This window comes from Hyperoodon ampullatus (genome assembly GCF_949752795.1).
Source record: "Hyperoodon ampullatus genome assembly, chromosome: 17".
Classification (NCBI taxonomy): domain Eukaryota; kingdom Metazoa; phylum Chordata; class Mammalia; order Artiodactyla; family Ziphiidae; genus Hyperoodon; species Hyperoodon ampullatus.
The window spans coordinates 21,535,826-21,554,236 of record NC_136930.1 but is presented as its reverse complement, the minus strand read 5'-3'; the positions used below and the strand labels follow the sequence as shown (position 1 = coordinate 21,554,236).

Here is an 18,411-nt window from a genome sequence, read left to right as displayed (position 1 = left end):
AGTCAAAATAGTGACTACTTCATGGGTATTGGGGGCTAGGAGTGAGAGAACATTACATTCTGGGAGTGAAACACTAGTGGAGGCTTTTGTGAGACTAACAATATTGTATTTCTCAACTTTCCTGTGGTTATGCATGTACTTATGTTTTGTGCTTTTTTTCTATGTGTATAATTTACAAAAAAAATAACAGGAAAATTGTAAGAAAAAATCAGAATAAAAGTGTTGTAAAAAATAAGAGCTTAGAGATAAATATTTAAAATGTTTACTATGTTGATAACTTTCAAAATATATATATTTCTCAAATTTTCCATAAAGAATAGGAATCCCTTTAATAATCAGAAAAAAATTTATTAAAAATTGCACATCATCTTTCCAGACTTAAAACTTCATTACTTTAGAATAAGTAGGGTAAGAATCAATCAGAATACTGATTTGGAAATCAGAATATGATTTCCTATCAGAATATGATTAGGAAAATTCCTAAATCATAAAATACTTATCGTATTGCTTTAAAATCATAAGGTAACTCAGTCTAGCCTAATCTGATGAAAAACTATTGCAGGATCTAAATTATGCATGAGTTATTTCAAAATAATTTGTTCTTTTAAAATAACAAGACATGTAATTTAGCATACATTAGATGATATTTTTGGTTTGCTATGTCTTCATGGGTCTACTTTAATACAACCATGCCTGAATTTGATAAAATTCCTAGTGAAGAAGAATTATGACAGCTTAACTGAAAGGTAGAACTTCTTGTTTTTACCTACAGAAACCTGATCTTCACTGTGTTTGTATCATTATTCTGATTAGAGCAGGGTCAAAAAGTGGGCTGTAATCGGGCCAGATTACAGGTGCTAAATATGACAAGGAAGCATTAAAGCATGTTTAGGAAAAGTATTCTACTTAGTTTACTAATGTAGATCCAGTACCGGGTACAGTGACTGGTTCAGAGAGAGTACTCAAAAACTTCTTGAATGAATACAGATGAGAAAATATGGGGTCAGACTGAAATAAATATATATGACTAGGCATGGTATCAGAACTTATAAAATTTAAGGTGGGACCTTAAAAACTACTTGGATTTTACATTTACGAATCATTTGGCACCAAGCTGCTGGAATACACCCATTCTATTGTATTTCCTTTGCTCTACTATTTTATTCTTAAAACAAAACAAAATCCTATTGATTTCTTTTTTGTTTTTTTTTTTTTTTGCAGTACGCGGGCATCTCACTGTTGTGGCCTCTCCCGTTGCGGAGCACAGGTTCCGGACGCGCAGGCTCAGCGGCCATGGCTCACGGGCCCAGCTGCTCTGCGGCACTGTGGGATCTTCCCAGACCGGGGCACGAGCCCGTGTCCCCTGCATCGGCAGGCGGACTTTCAACCACTGCACCACCAGGGAAGCCCCCTATTGATGTTCTTAACTGTTCAAAAGATATACATTGTTTGCCATCTGTTTTGAAAATTCTTCTAAATGAGTTTTCTTTGCTATTCTTTCCCCACAATGATGATGGTAATAATGATATGCTCCATTTCCAATAATACTAACAAAAATTCAATAGGAGGATTCTCTCAAGGAGGTCTCAATTGCAATGTGGTCTTTTAATCCAATATTTTATTCATAAGTAACAAAAAAATAGATTTGATTATTTACTATTTGCTAAGTTTACAGTACTAAAAAAAAGTTTACAAATGAAAGCTTTGTGAAAAATAAAATTTGCTTAAAAGTATGACATTGTCAAAGTTTTTATGTAACAATATGCTTAAAGAAAAACAATAGTAGTGTAAAAATAAATTTAATATTACAAAATCTTTACATGGTTTATGGTTCTCTAAGTGCTTTCACATACATCATTTCATTTGCTTCTCAGTATAGTTATGTAGATTACCACTTCACAGATGAAGAAATGAAGGATTACATACATTAATGTCATTTGCCTAAAAGTTCAAAAGTAGCAGTCTGGATGTGACCCCATGCTTTCATTTCCTCAAATGTGTTACTCATATATAACATGGCAACATTCACAACTTACATGATTTTCAAATGTGGATTTTTATTGTCATTTTCTCACTCATCTAACCCCTCTAGTTTCCTCTGAATCTGCTGCATCTATTTTAAACTAATTTTCTCCCTTTTTTCCTAATACCTCTTTAAATCTGTATATTTTTAAGTCTTTACTAACTCAAGTCCACTTCAAATTTTGTTCTCAACTAGCCATTCAAATTTCTTACTAAATCCCTGAACAGTAATATATAAATTTTAGCAGGTGAGAAAACTGTAGTTAAATGTGCTGTAAAGAATAAATACAAAACTGTGAACTTAAAGTCATTTTCTCATTTATTTGTAGAAATGACCACAATGATTACCTGTGTCCGAGAAGTTGATTTTCCTTTGGTATCAGTAGAAAATTTGCCTTTATTACTAATACGTGCTGCCTGTTCTTTACAGAAATTTATATGTCTATCAGCTGCATTTTCATTAAATCTCCTCTGGCAATATGGACACTGAATATAATCTAAAACAGAAAAAAGAAACAGATTAGTAACATAATACTTGAAATGGGGCATAAAGAGTTACAAGTTTTATGAACAGTAACTCAAGACATATAACATAAATAACAACTGCTAAGCAAAAACTCTCATTTTCTTATAACCACCCAACCTGACTTATCTAAACTTAGTAAAGACATTTAAGAAAAAAAGTATGCTAGTATATGATAAACTACAATTTTCTCCCAGCTTAGAATCAAATTTGAGGAGAAAAAAAAGATAAATCGTCCCTACATAAAAATGAATAAGTAAAGGAAAAATGTTAATTACTTTTTGCTTCTATATTACCATATGTTTTCATCACAAATATATATTTTCATAAGGTAGACTAGGTTAAGTAGTTAATAACACATTACATTATATAAAAATTTACATAAAATAAAAATTTAAAATTTGGGCTTATCTGTTAAAATCTTTAATTTCAATTAGAGGAAAGCTGTCAAGATATAATTTAATAGACTTTATACAGTTTTATTTTCTCTTAGAGATCCCAACAGATGGAATAAGTAATAAAAATATATCTCCTTAACATAATTAATTCAAATTTAAGAAACAGCAAATGTTGCAGATTATGTATTCTCCCCAAATGCAATATATAGTAAAAACAAAACTTCTCACAAAATAAATCTTAAAGTTATCCCAGAAAGAACCAAATTTTATAGCACTGTGAAAGATTTCAACTCTATGAGATACAGAGAAGAAATAAATATAACAACTCAGCAGTGTCAAAAAAAGTTTTCAATTTATTTCAACAGGTTTACTTTTTGAGATGGAGTATTTTGCCCTTTAGAATTTACACTCATCTGAATCTCAGAAATTTGTCCTGCTAACTAGTGAAATAGGTCTAAAATCTCTAATAACAAAGAAGTTGTTCTGTCAGGACTAAGAGATCAAAAAATTTCTGAAGTCCAAATTTTCCTGAAGAACTGCCCCCGACCCCAGCTCTGACTTAACATAAACATGAGAAATATAGCTGCGTTGAATAAGATGCAATATACAAATACCTCTAAAACAAAGAGAGAATTCAACTTCATGGGGAGTATTAAGGTAGAAATTGAAGAGATGCAAACCCAAATGGAACATTCCAGAAATACTCATAGCATTAAAGTTAATTACTAAGACTCAAACAGGAGTTGGCAAACAAGGGCCCATGGGCCAAATCCAGTCTGCCTGCTGCATGTTTCTGGAACACAGCCACATTCATTCATATACATATTTTCTGTGGCTGATTTCTTGCAACAGTGGCAGAGTTAAGGAGTTGAAACAGAGACCTTATGGACTGCAAAACCTAAGATATTAACTATTAGTCCTTTATAGAAATTGTTTATCAACCTCTCCTCTACAATAAAATGTTATAAAGGATCACACCTAACTTTCTCTTTACTAAGAAATTAATCCCAACTTAGATTACTAACACAATTTTAATGCAGCTAACTTATTATATTAAAATAACTACCCCTTGAGGCTACTCCATTAACCACTGTCAAAATGTCAACGGTGCTATTTTAAATCTTTCATCATCTCAATTATCTCATATGTGGTTGCCAGCATCTTGCCTTGCTTTTGGGAATAAACAAGAAACTTTTACCCACCCAATGAAGAAAATATAAAAATACATGAATTTAGGGCATAATCTAGGTATATCTGTCTATGTGGTGGTTACCCCACTAGAATAATACATTTTTAGAAGCAAAATTATGATTTTTTTCCCTTCCCAGATTAGAAGATACCAAAGAACCAGGCAACATAATTATTTGAATCTTACTGAATCACTACATTTCAATAGACATTATGCATGATTAAAATATTTCCTGGAGGGGTTTCCCTGGTGGCGCAGTGGTTGAGAGTCCGCCTGCCGATGCAGGGGACACAGGTTCGTGCCCCAGTCTGGGAAGATCCCACATGCCGCAGAGCGGCTGGGCCCGTGAGCCATGGCTGCTGAGCCTGCGTGTCCGGAGCCTGTGCTCCGCAATGGGAGAGGCCACAACAGTGAGAGCCCATGTATCGCAAAAAAAAAAAAAAAAAAAAAAAAAAAAAAAAATTCCTGGAATATTAACATTTAATAGTTACTACAATTAATTTTTAAATGATATTAAATGCTTTATAAAGTATTGAGATAAAAAGATAATGCAATTCTATGTTCAACACTGATGTGTCTTTATAAGCCTAAATGCCTGGATTGTCACCATTATTTTATAGGAAAACTTTTAAGATCATGCTTCATTAGGTTCAATTATTATAAGTTTAATAATATCTTAAAATTTATAAGAAATCTATCAATACTATCGATATTTCCTTCCCACATGAACAATTTCTGTCAACAATATGACATATACCAGGATCATAAGAAGGTGGAGGAGGGGGAGGAAGTTTGCCACCCTCTTTAAGGGCCTGACCAAGGCCTTTAGCTGCTCTTATGGTGGCTATGAACTCTTCGTGCTTCCTCCTCCAATTAGATGGCTTCTTTGGTGGTTCAGGCTGCAAACAAATTAAAAAAACAAACAAAAAACAGTTTCAAAACAATTTTTAATAAATTTAAATAAAACTCAAGAAAACGCCATATTATTTTAAATGTTCCCTCATCAGGAGTCCTTAAATGATCTCCCCCCCAAATTTATAATTTTAAAAAGAAACTTTAGGCAACTAAATTATATGCAATTTTTAAAATACAATTGTAATTGTGACAGACAGTGCTAAATTGCCTCTTGTAGGTGTTACAAACACTTAAGCCACCACTAAGAGTGTATTTCTTTATTTTCCCATAGTTTCTCCAACATAGTATGATACTAAACTTCTGGTTTTTTAACTGATTAGAGAGGTGAAAAATAGCTCTCTCTGTGGTTTTAACTGCCTTTTTTTCCTATAATGAGTGAGAGCGAACATCTTTTCAAATCATAAAGAATCATTTGTATTGTCTTTTCTGTGAACTGTTTATAAGCCTGGTCAATGTATCTATTGGGTTATTGGCCTTTTTTTTTTTTTTAACAGTTTCTTGTAATTCTTTATAGGAGACTAGCCCCACCCCTCCCCCACAATACATCTCTTTTAACCTTGTTTAAGGGTCTTCCGATATGCAGAATTATTTTTAAATGTAGTTTAACTTACTTTTTCTTTTATAGTCTCCAGATTTGCAGTCAGTTAGCAAGGCCCAACCTCATACCAAGGTAAAATAAAATTTTTCCATGTTTCTACCTAGAACCATTCTTAAATCGTTTATTCATTTGGAATTTATCCTGATTTATGACATATGGACTCTATTTTCTGTTTTTTTAACATGGCTATGTTGTTATCTCACCATCCTTTATTAACTTTTCTCCCCAGTGAATTGAGAGAACACCTTTATCATATTCTCTTTGGCATTTGGGTCTATTTCTGAATTCTCTGTTGTACTGTTCTGACTATATGTGTGTCAGTACCCATGTTTTAAATATTGAAATTTTATAATAATATTTTAATATCCACTAAGGTAACCCTACTTTATTCTGCTTTTCTTTCAATCTTTTCTGGTTATTCTTATATGTGTATTTTTCCATATGAACTTTAGATTCAGCTTGTCTATTTTTTTAAACTACATTTTAACTGGAAAAATTAAACATTACATTCATAAACAACTTAAAGAACTTAAGGACTCTATTTTGCTAAGTCTACCTGTCCAAGAATGAGATATATTTCCATCTGAAGAAGTATTCGTTTGTGTCTTTTAGTGGTTTTTTAAAGTAGTCTTTGTGGAAGTCTTGTACCTTCATTATTATAAGGTTTATTCCTAAATATTTATATTTTGTGTTGTTATTTTATAAGGGTCGTTTAATCATTTTTGTATTTCAAGGAGTTGTTTGTTGAATATGAAAGCTGATAATTTCTGTATATTAACATTACACCTCATTACTTCACTGATTTCTCTTATTGTTTGTACTAATTTTTCAGTTGATCCTCTTGGGTTTTCCAGGTATATCATCATCTAATAATGATAGTTTTACCCCCTCTTTTCCAATTCTTATGCATCTAATTTCTTGTTATTATTTAACTCTATTGACTAGCACTTACTGTATTGGCTGGAGCTTAATCTTGTTCCTGACTTTAATGGAACTACCTCTAAGTATCTTTCCATTAAACATAATGCTGGCTTGTGTGCTACAAAGAAATTTATTTTGTCATAATATTGAAATATCTGATTATTCCTATTATGTCTTTGTTTTTTTAAATCAAGAATATTATGTTGAGCCAACAAAGTCAAAAGATTGTTCTTTAAAAACACTAATAAGGGCTTCCCTGGTGGCGCAGTGGTTGAGAGTCTGCCTGCCGATGCAGGGGACGTGGGTTTGTGACCCGGTCTGGGAGGATCCCACATGCCGCGGAGCGGCTGGGCCCGTGGGCCATGGCCGCTGAGCCTGCGCGTCCGGAGCCTGTGCTCCGCAACGGGAGAGGCCACAACAGTGAGAGGCCCGCATACCACAAAAAAAAAAAAAAAACACTAATAAGGCAAGACTAATTCAGAAAAAAAGAGAAAACAAAAATTACCAAGGAATGGAAAACAGTTCTTACAAACATGAGAAAGAAAAGAAGATATTATAAAAAAAAACTTTATGGTAATACATGGGACATTTAAGATGAAATGGGTAATATCCTTGACGAACACCACAAAACAGATACCAGAAACAGAAAAATTATAATAGTCTTATATTTATTTTTTAAATGACTCTATTATTAAAAGACCCACAGAGAAAACTCCTGGCCCAGATGCCTTTTACTGTTGAGTACTTGCAGAAATTTAAGGAAGAAACAGCACCAATCTTTTAAAAACTCTTTCAAAAATAGAAAACGAGAACAACCTTCCAACTAGTCCTATGAGAGCAACAAAACTGATGAAATGAAAAATCACAGGCCACTTTTCTCATGAATATAGATGCAAAAATCTTAACTAAATAAAAGCAGATTTAGATGTTTGAGTTGACTGATTCTTTAGAGTTTCTTACTTTATAGTGAGATTCCTGATCACAACATTCATCTGCTCCACAGTGAATATTACTAATTTTTGCTGTTCTCATCTACCTTTTCTTCTCGAAGTATTATTATATATATTATTATATTAATGCTTAGCTCATGTTTTTTATTACCCATCATTGAATGAGTTAGGTTTTCCTGGTACAGCTATTTACAAGAGGTTCTGGGAGAAAGGAGCCGCCCAGGGTAGCTTTCTAGGCTACACAAAACAGTTCTCTTCTCTGATGTACCAGATACTGATACAAATAAGGCCTCTGTGTGTGATAACACAGACACTCCTCTTCTGCTTCTCTAAAACAATATGTGTCCAGGAGGCCTGCTGCTGCCATCCATACTTCCCTCAGTTCTTACACTAACCACTTGCAAAATAGGACACAGCCCTTTTAAAGTGGGCCCCTCACCTTCAGAAAGGGTATTTTCTTTTCCATTAGTGCTTTCTGAGAGCCTCTGCTCGGGCCTCTTCAACTCTCTGTGCCTCTTCTCCCCACTTCCTCCCTCCTGGCTTTTGTCCAATTTCAGCCAGGCTCATTCCAGTTTCGGCTCATTCCAAGTTCCTGCAGCTCACCCCAGTTACTGCCTTGGCTGTGATAAACAAGAGATATATACTTCCAGATAAGACCCCTCATCTTTAAGGAGTCACCTTTAAGGGGGAGCACACCCTTCACCTTTAAGGTGGCAGGTTCCCAGATTCTGGGCCATGGGCTCCCCAGCAACTTCCTGCCCTTCCTCTATGGGTAGCTTCTCCTGGATCTCAGTTGTTTTGGGCAGCTCTAACATATATTTTGTAGTCCCTGGATTATGCCTGCCTTTCTCCAAAAATGGAGCTTGTATTTGCTTTGCTCCACTCTGCTTGTGACTTTGTAGGAGTTCCTTGATACAAGTAAAGATACTGAGAACTACACCATGATGTTCAAAATCTTTTAACACACTGCTTCTCCAAGTAACATGCATATGATTCACCCGAAGATTCTGTTAAAATGCAGGTTCTAATTCAGTATGCTTGGTGGGACCTGAGATTCTGCATTTCTAACAAGTTTCCAAATACTGCTGATGTAACTGCTCTATGGACCACACTTTAAGGAGCAAGAAAATAAAACTACTTAATGTAAAATAATGGTTTTTACTTTACTTTTTCCTAAAGATTAATTTTTTTAAGCATACAAACCTCCTCGCTTAAAGAAACAAGATAAATAACATTTACTGAGAGATCACCATGGATAAACTTAATTCCCCTAATAATTCCACAGATAGATACTACCACTAATACCTCCATTTTACAGACAAACAGAAGTAAAGATTAAGTAACTCACCCAACACAACAAAGTAGCAGAGCCAGGGTCAAATCCAGGCGGTCTGAATCTTGAGCCAGTTTTCAAACCCACTATGCTATACCAAGATTTAATTAATTTATCTAAGCTAATTAAAGCTAATACAATCATACATCTGGCAGGTTACCAAGAAAAACTTTAAATAATAATGTACCTTATTCAAGCTTCTCCATCCTTTCCTTAAATATTCATAAACTGAAAAACAAAGATGAACTGACTTTTCTGTTATCAAAGGATTTTATTAGTAAGATTAATTGCCTCATAGGGAAATGTTTTCCTGTAACACTGGGAAAAGTTATTACCACTGAAAGTAGTTTGTTTCAAAAACCTATTTAAATCAGGTACTCAAATTTTGACTATTACACTGAAATAACTCTTTAATATGTCGGACAAAGCATTTATGTGATTTATTCTTAGCAAATAACATATCATGACAGGTGGTATTAAGGAGAGATGAGCATAGGAGATTCATTGCTTTTAGTTACAAAGAAGAAAATAAGCTGACAATGACCATATGTGAACAATTGAGCAACGGATAAAACTCTTCCCCAGAAAGCATAATAAGATGATAAATGCCGACAAATCAATCAGCCAAGATAATATTTATTATGCTAAGATGTTTGTAACTAATAGCTTTCCTTTTGTATACTACAGGGATTACACTACTGGTAATAGTGTAATATATTGAGACATAAACCTAATTATAGCTGAAGTAATTAACGACTCACAATGAATGTATGAGGACTTCTCAGTTATTTCCAGCCTATAGCTAAGCAATTGGCTCTCCAATGCTACAAAAACCTCCCTGTAATAGTTGGAGAGTACTCTGGCCTCCCTTTTGTTGAAATTCAAAATAAACAAGTTTCTGATCACTTCTAAACTGAGAATATGACACAGAATTCTGATTATTCTTCAATCTTAGTATAACATATTATTATAATTTTTTCATTACTCATAGCAGCAATGTTCATACTGTTCACAAGGTCATATAATTACCCTAGGTTTAAGAGGTTTTACTGTTGGAATATCAGTTCCTTCAGCTCTTTGTCTGCTTGAATCAAAAGTCTTCCGTTTTTTAGTGGCAGTTTTCTGGCAAATAGGTCCATGTTTTTTCTGTCAAGATGAGGAAATACAACATGTCATTTTCTTTTCTACAAAGACTATAAAACTTTAAATTGTCATTTGAGACCAGTTTAAAAACCTGAAAGATGAAATAAATAATAATCCATAAATAAGAAATGTTTTAGCTAAAATTGTTTAAAAATATATGCAACGCATGTTACAAGTTATCTTTCTCACAACAAGAAAGTATTGATAAATACTCTCCCAAATTTTTTTTTTTTTTTGGTACGCGGGCCTCTCACTGCTGTGGCCTCTCCCGTTGCGGAGCACAGGCTCCGGACACGCAGGCTCAGCGGCCATGGCTCACGGGCCCAGCCGCTCTGCGGCATGTGGGATCCTCCCAGAGCAGGGCACGAACCTGTGTCCCCTGCATCGGCAGGCAGACTCTCAACCACTGCGCCACCAGGGAACTCCCCCAAATTTTTTTTAAAGTTATTTAATAGTCTCCTGGTTTTTACACTGCTAAGAATAAGGAAACTAATGTAAGCAAGTCAAAGCTATTGAAGTGGGAAAAAAGTTACCTTTATTACTAAATACTTGAAAATAGATACTAGAAAAAGGAATGTAAATGGAAAACACATTAGCATTAGGATTACAAAAGCTAACATAATAATAATAGTTGGGATTACTCAAGTTAACAAAATAGTAGTTTGTTAACACAATATAGGACAAGGTGGTCAGGTTTGTGTCCTTACTCCACTATCATCCCTTCCCCCTCTCTGGAACTCAAATTTTCCACCTTTTTTTTACCAAGGATTTTTCTTGTGCTACCTAGTGTTCCACTCCTACAGTTTTTTGGCGGGGGGATGGGGGTTTGTTGTTGCTGTTGCTGTTTTAATATGGCTGCCAGCTCATTCAGTCATTCATATATTCATTTTAAAGACATTACAATGGAAGCTCTCTTAACTGACCTCAAATTAACCTACTGGATAAATAATAGTTCTCCTTCCCCTAAATAAAACATTTTGACTAATAACATAGAGGATACTAGATGCCTTTTTTTTCTTTTGTATTTTGATAAACAATGAACAAGTCAGAACTGTTAAACTTTATCTGGGAAAATAGGAACCGCAGAAATGGCTGATTCAATGTTAATGGAGCCGCTAATATTTCCAATACACAACTGTTTTAGATACTTGTTTTTGGATATCATTCTGACAAACAAACACAGTAACTGTAACTATTAGAATAAAATCTCTTAAAAAAAAAAAAAAAGGATGGCTAACGGGCGACTTTCTAGTGATGTCTGTTCTCACATTGAGCTGTGTATGTCAAAAGTATGTAGTGCCTGTTCCCAAAACTGATGTATACAAATTGTAGTTGTTATCGTGATTATATCATTTAGTTAAATATTAAATAAATACATAAATGAGGGCCAAAAAAAGGCATATTTTTCCCGGTGAAAACTCAGCTTAATGCTTTGAAAATGGTTTGAAAAATAGTTAATTAATAACAAAAAAAAAGTTGATGAATTAAGCACAGGCAAGAAAGGTTTAAGAAAGAAAACTGTTAATATTTAAGAGGAGTCTGCAGTCAGGTGGACATTTTGGGTCATTAATTCCTCACTGCTTTAAAGAAAAACTGGAAACAATGAGAGGATGCAAAATAAAATGTAGCAAAACTCTAATCAGCAGACCCATACTCAAAGAAAAATCTTTATTCCACATCAAAATATTAATAAACACATATTTATATTTGAAGTTACATAAGGCATACTGACTTTCTTATTCTCTATTTAGCTAGAGATTTTATATTCAAATCAGTTAAATGTGCTTCTATTTGTATATACTAAGCATCTAAAGAATGCATAATATATTTTAGATGCACTTTTAACTAAAATATTTTTTCCTTTGGAATATTTCAAACATACATAAGAACTGACAGAATAGTGTCATCAGCTCCATTTACTCATCCCTGCTTCAACAATTACCAACATTTAAGCAATTTTGTTTCATCTATCCCAGCCCCAGCACTTTTTCCTAAGTTTAAAGAAAATCCCAGACATCATAGCCTTCTGCTTCTTTAAATACATTATTTCTAACAGTATTTCTAAGAGTTTATTTTGGTTTTATTTTGTTAATAGTCCCACAAAGGGAGAAACACTTTAATAGTTTAACAGAGAGGAGTTTTGAAGACCAATCAAACTCTGAAGGAAAGAGAGCACTCTGGAAGAATGACAAAGATGGAACTGATACTCCTGAGCAATGAATACTAGCCAGTATCTCTTTAAATTATTCCAAAGGTTCTTTCCATTGTCCTGAAGTATTAAACAATTAAAGATCAACCAAACTCCAAAAAAAAAAAAAAAAGGTACTCACTAATGCCACTGGAAAGAATGTTCTTCCACAAATCTTGCAAGGTAACAATTCTCCAACTTGGACACTTCCATTTTCTAAAATCGAAAAGAATGTAGTCAATATACTCAGTGGCTCAAATTGTGAAAGTTCCAAATTTTAATGTCTTCACTTAGTTTCATGTGTAAGTTGTCAGTTCTTGTGAAAAATGTCACGTCATTTTGAAATAAGTAACATCATCAATTAAAATGGGCAGAAGACTTAAAATTATCAGTGGTCAAAAAGGCAAACGCCAAATACAGAATACATAATTTAAGGAGAACCAAACTGATAATGTTGGAAATATCTGGTTTTCTTCTATTTTAACCAAATCAATTTGTCACAGTCTCTTAATTTATAGGCTGTCTCTAGTGTAAATTACTGAAGTTTAAAAACCAAATTTATCTGAAGGTTAAATACATTATTTATCTTCAAAGCATTAAAAAATAACACTGGTGGCTAGTGGAATGGAGAAGATGAGTAGGAAAACCCTGAGCTCACCTCCTTCCATGGGCACAACAAAATTACAACTATTTACAGAGCAACTATCATGATGAGAACAACCTAAGGACTAGCAGAAAAGATCTTCCACAACTAAAAATATAAAGAAGGATCCACACTGAGACAAGTAAGAGAGGCAGAGACATGGTACAGTCAAGATCCACACCCGCAGGTAGGCTACCCACAAACACGAGGATAATCACAATTGCAGAGGTTTTCCCCAAGGAGCAAGGGGTCCAAGCCCCACTTTGGACTGCCCAGCCCGAAGGGTCCTGCAATGAGAAGATGAGACCCAGGGGGCTTACTTTCAGAAGACCCAGAGGGCTGTGGGAAATAAAGACTCCACTGTTAGAGGGCACACAGAAAATTTACATGCTCCAAGACCCAGGGCAGAAGCAGTCATTTTAAACTGGCCTGGGTCAGACACACATGCTGATCTTGGAGAGCCTCCCAGAGAGGAGGAGGCATGTGGGACTCACCCTGGGGACACAGACACTGATGACAGCCATTTTCTGGAGCTCATTCTACCATGAGGAATGCTCGTGCTGGCAAGAAACATTACGGAGTCCTCCCTCTAGCTTCGAAGTGCAAGGACCCAGCCCTACCCACCAGCCAGTCTGCAACAGTCCTTGGGACCCACAGGCCAGGCAGCTAACTGTGGGGGCACAGCTTCACCCAACAGCAGGCTGGCAATGACTATAAGCACCTTGATTCCCCCAGCCACCCAGGGACCCAGCCCTGCCACCAGAGAACCCAGGACCCAGCTCCACCCACCAGAGGGCTGGCACTAACTCCAGAACCTGGCCTCACCCACCAATGGGCAGGCACCAATCACTGGACTCCCTTGGCCCCAGTGCTGCCGATCAGTGGACAGACCATCTGTGAGACACCTTCAGCCAGCCACACCAGGATCCAGCTCTGCCCACCAGTGGACCAGCACTAGCCTTGGGACCCCCTAAGCCTTCACAATCAGCCAGCCACCTTGTGACCTGGCCCTACCTACCAGCAGCTGTCAGCATCCACAAACGCAGAGCGTGGCAACCAATCAGACCAGGGGCCATCCATGCCTACTAGACCACCAATAGAAATGAGCCCACCACAAAAGAAGGGCCCATGAAACCCACATAGGGGACATTCCTGGAACATAAAGCTCTGGTGACCAAAGGGAAGTGAGCTGCTGGGATGCACAGGACCTTTCCTATAAAAGACCACTTCAACAAGATCAAGAAAGGTAACCAACCTACCAAATACACAGAAATAAAAACAGCAGGTTAGGAAAATGAGGTGGCAGAAGAATTTGTTCCAAACAAAGGAATAAGATAAAACACCAGAAGAATTAAGTGAAGTGGAACTAAGGAACTTACCCAATAAAGAGTTCAAGGTAATGATCATAAAAATGCTCAAGGAACTTGGGAGAAGAATGGGAAAACATAGTGAGAAGTTTAACAAAGAGTTATAAAATATAAAGAAGAACAAAACAGAGCTGAAGACAACAATAAGTGAAATAAAAACATACTAGAAGGAATCAACAGTAGATTAGATAATACGGAGAAATGGATCAGCAAGCTGGAAGACAGTAGTAGAAATCACTCAACCTGAAGAGAAAAAAAGAGTTTAAAAAATGAGGACAGGGGCTTCCCTGGTGGCGCAGTGGTTGAGAGTCCGCCTGCTGATGCAGGGGACACGGGTTCATGCCCCAGTCTGGGAAGATCCCACTTGCCGCGGAGCGGCTGGGCCTGTGAGCCATGGCCGCTGAGCCTGCGCATCCAGGGCCTGTGCTCCGCAACGGGAGAGGCCACAACAGTGAGAGGCCCGCGTACCGCAAAAAAAAAAAAAAAAAAATGAGGACAGTTCAAGGCACCTGTGAGACAACACTAAGCATACTAACATTTGCATTATAGGGGTTCCAAAAGGAAAAGGGGAGGCACAGAACATATTTGAAGACATAATGGCTGAAAACTTCCCTAACCTGGGAGAGGAAACAGATATACAAGTCCAGGAAGCACAGACAGTTCCAAACAGGATCTACCCCAAACCGACCACACCAAAAGAACATCGTAATTAAAATGGCTAAAATTAAAGACAGAGTATTAAAAGCAGCAAGGGAAAAGCAACTAGTTACATACAAGGGAACTTCCATAAGTCTATTAGCTGACTTTTCAGTAGAAACCCTGCAGACCAGAAGGGAATATCACGATACATTTAAAGTGATGAAAGGAAAAAAACCTACAACCAAGAATACTCTTGCCAGCAAAGCTATCATTCAGAAAGATAAGATAAAGAGTACTGCAGACAAGCAAAAGCTAAAAAGGGGTTTCCCTGGTGGCACAATGGTTAAGAATCCACCTGCCAATGAAGGGGACATGGGTTTGAGCCCTCATCCAGTAAGATTCCACATGCTGCGGAGCAACTAAGCCCGTGTGCCACAACTGCTGAGTCTGCGCTCTAGAGCCCGCAAGCCACAACTACTGAAGCCCGTGCGCCTAGAGCCCATGCTCCGCAACAAGAGAAGCCACTGCAATGAGAAGCCCACGCACCACAAATAAGAGTAGCCCCCACTCACCGTGACTAGAGAAAAGCCCACAAGCAGCAAGACCCAACACAGCCAAAAATAAAATAAATAAAATAAAATAAATAAATTTTAAATATTAAAAGCTAAAAAAGTTCAGTACCACAAAACCAGCTTTACAAGAAATGAAAAGGTGCTTCTCTAAGTGAAAAAGAAAAAGCCACAACTAGAAATATGAAAGTTACGAAAGGAGAAATCTCATTGGTAAAAGCAAGTACACCGTAAAGGTAGTAGACCAACCACTTAAAAAGCTAGTAGAAAGGTTAAAAGACAAAACTAGTAAAATCTTCTATACCCAAAATAAGTAGTTAAGAAATACCCAAAAGATGTAGACTATGATGTCAAAAACATTAAACATAGAAGGGGAGTAAAAACTCAGGGTTGTTAAAATACATTCAAACTTAAGAGGACATCACATCAACTTAAAATAATCACATATATATTGATTGCTATATATAAACCTCCTGGTAACCAAACTAAAAATCTATAACAGATACAAACACAAAAAACTGAAAGAAATCTAAACATAATATTAAAGACAGTCATCAAATCACACGGAGTGAGAGCAAAAGAAGAAGGAATAACAACAACAACAAAACTACAAACTAAACCTGAAAACAATTAACAAAATGGCAATAAGTACATACTTATCAACAATTACACTTAAAGTATATATGGACACAGAGTGCTCCAATCAAGACATAGGGTGGCTCAATGGATACAAAAACAAGACCTGTATATATGCTAATCAAGAGATTCAGTCCAGATCTAAAGGAACACACAGACTGCAAGTGAGGGAATGGACAAAGGTATTCCATGCAAATGGAAATTTAAGAAAAACCAAGGTAGCAATACTTATATCAGACAAAGTAGACTTTAAAACAATGACTGTAACAAGAGACAAAGTAGGACTTTACCTAATAATAAAGGGGTCAATCCAAGAAAAAGCTGTAACAATTGTAAATATATATGCACTCAACATAGATGCACCTAAAGACATAAAGCAAATATTAACAAACCAAAAGGGAGAAATGGACAGCAACACAATAACAGTAGGGGACTTTAACACCCCACTTACATCAATGAACAGATCATCCAGAGAGAAAATCAATACAGAAACACTAGCCTTACACAACACATTAGACCAGATGGTCTTAATAAATATAGAATATTCCATCCAAAAGCATCAGAATACACATTCTTTTCAAGTGCACATGGAACACTCTCCAGTATAGATCACATGGTAGGCAAAAAAACAAGTCTCAGTGAATTTGAGGAGACTGAAATCATATCAAGAAACTTTTCAGGCAATGCTATGAGACCAGAAATCAACAACAAGGAAAAAATACTGCAAAAAACCCCATAAACATGTAGAACTAAACAACCAATGGGTCACTGAAGAAGTCAAAGAAGAAATCAAAAAATAACTGGAGACAAATGAAAATGAAAAACTCAATGATCCAAAATCTATAGGTTTCAGCAAAAGCAGTTCTAAGAGGGAAGTTTATAGCAATACAAACCTACCTCAGGAAACAGGAAAAATCTCAAATAAACAACCTATCCTTATACCTAAAGGAACTATAGAAAGAAGAACAAACCAAACCCAAACTTAGTAGAAGAAATCATAAAAATATAGCAGAAATAAATAAAATAGAGACTAAAAATCATAGAAAATGTCAATTAAAATAAGAGCTGGTTCCTTGAAAAGCTAAACAAAATTGATAAAACTTCAGCTAAACTCAAGAAGAAAAGAGGGCTCAAATTTAAAAAAATCAGAAATGGAAGTGGAGAAGTTACACTTAATACCATGCAAATACAAAGGATCATAAGAGATTACCATGAACAATTATACGCCAATAAAATGGACAAGTCAGAAGATATGGACAAATTCCTAGAAATATACAATACCCCAAGACTAAATCAGTGCTCATCCAGAGACGAATGGATAAAGAAAATGACACATGTGTGTGCACACGTGCACACACACACACACGAATACTACTCAGCCCTAAAAAATGAAATCTTATCATTTGTGACAAAATGGATGGAACTAGAGGGTATTATGCTACGTGAAGTAAGACAGAGAAAGACAAATACTGTATAATTTCACTTATACGTGGAATTTAAAAAACAAATGAACAAACTTAAAACAGAAACACAGTCATAGACACAGAGAACAAACAGGTAGTTGCCAGGGGTGGGGAGGAAATAGGTGAGGGAGATTAAGACAACCAAACTTCCAGTTACAAAATAAATGAGTCACAGGTATGAAATGCATAGTGTAGAAAATATAGTCAATAATAATGTAATATCTTTGTATGGTGACAGATGATAACTAGACTTATCATGGTGATCATTTTGAAATGTAGAGAAGCATCAAATTACTAAATTGTGTACCAGGAACAAAAATAGTTTTGTAGTCAAATATACTTCCTAAACAAACTCATAGAAAAAGAGATCAGGTTTGTGGCTACCGGGTGGGGGGGTGGGGAGGATGGGAAACTGGATGAACATCATCAAAAGGTACAAATTTCCAGTAATGAGATAAACAAGTACTAGAGATGTAATGTACAATATGATAAAGATAATTAACACTGTTCTATGTTGTGTATAAAGTTAAGAGATTGGATCATAGGAGTTTCTCATCACAAGGAAAAAAAATGTTTTTTTCCTTTTATTTTATATCTGTATAAGATGATGGGTATTCACTAAATTTATTGTGGTAATCATTTCATGATGTATATAAATAAAATCAGTATTCTGTACACCTTACACAGTGCTCTATGTCAATTATATATACAAAACTGGAAGAAAAAAATAAGATAAAAACAGGTGCTACAATTTGGGATGATGAAAACGTTCTGGGGATGGATAGTAATGACAGTTGCACAACAATGTGAATGTACTAAATACCACTGAATTGTACACTTAAAAATGGTTAAAATGGTAAATTTTATGTTATGTCTATTTTTCCACAATACAACATTTTTTAAACTAAAAAAAA

At 35.7% G+C, this 18,411-nt stretch overlaps 1 protein-coding gene across 1 annotated transcript in view; it reads right to left on the bottom strand.

Moving 5' to 3' along the window:
* The window catches only part of ZC2HC1A (zinc finger C2HC-type containing 1A), a gene marked incomplete at both ends in the record, with an annotated part of 43,716 nt that extends 29,817 nt beyond the window's left edge, over nucleotides 1-13,899 (bottom strand). Inside the window, 5 exons of the mRNA XM_079722137.1 lie at nucleotides 2,371-2,519; nucleotides 4,890-5,031; nucleotides 9,879-9,995; nucleotides 12,323-12,396; nucleotides 13,842-13,899. Of these exons, the coding sequence (XP_079578263.1) occupies nucleotides 2,371-2,519; nucleotides 4,890-5,031; nucleotides 9,879-9,995; nucleotides 12,323-12,396; nucleotides 13,842-13,899 (540 nt within the window). The remainder of the gene's footprint in view (nucleotides 1-2,370; nucleotides 2,520-4,889; nucleotides 5,032-9,878; nucleotides 9,996-12,322; nucleotides 12,397-13,841) is intronic.
* Nucleotides 13,900-18,411: the final 4,512 nt, after the last annotated feature.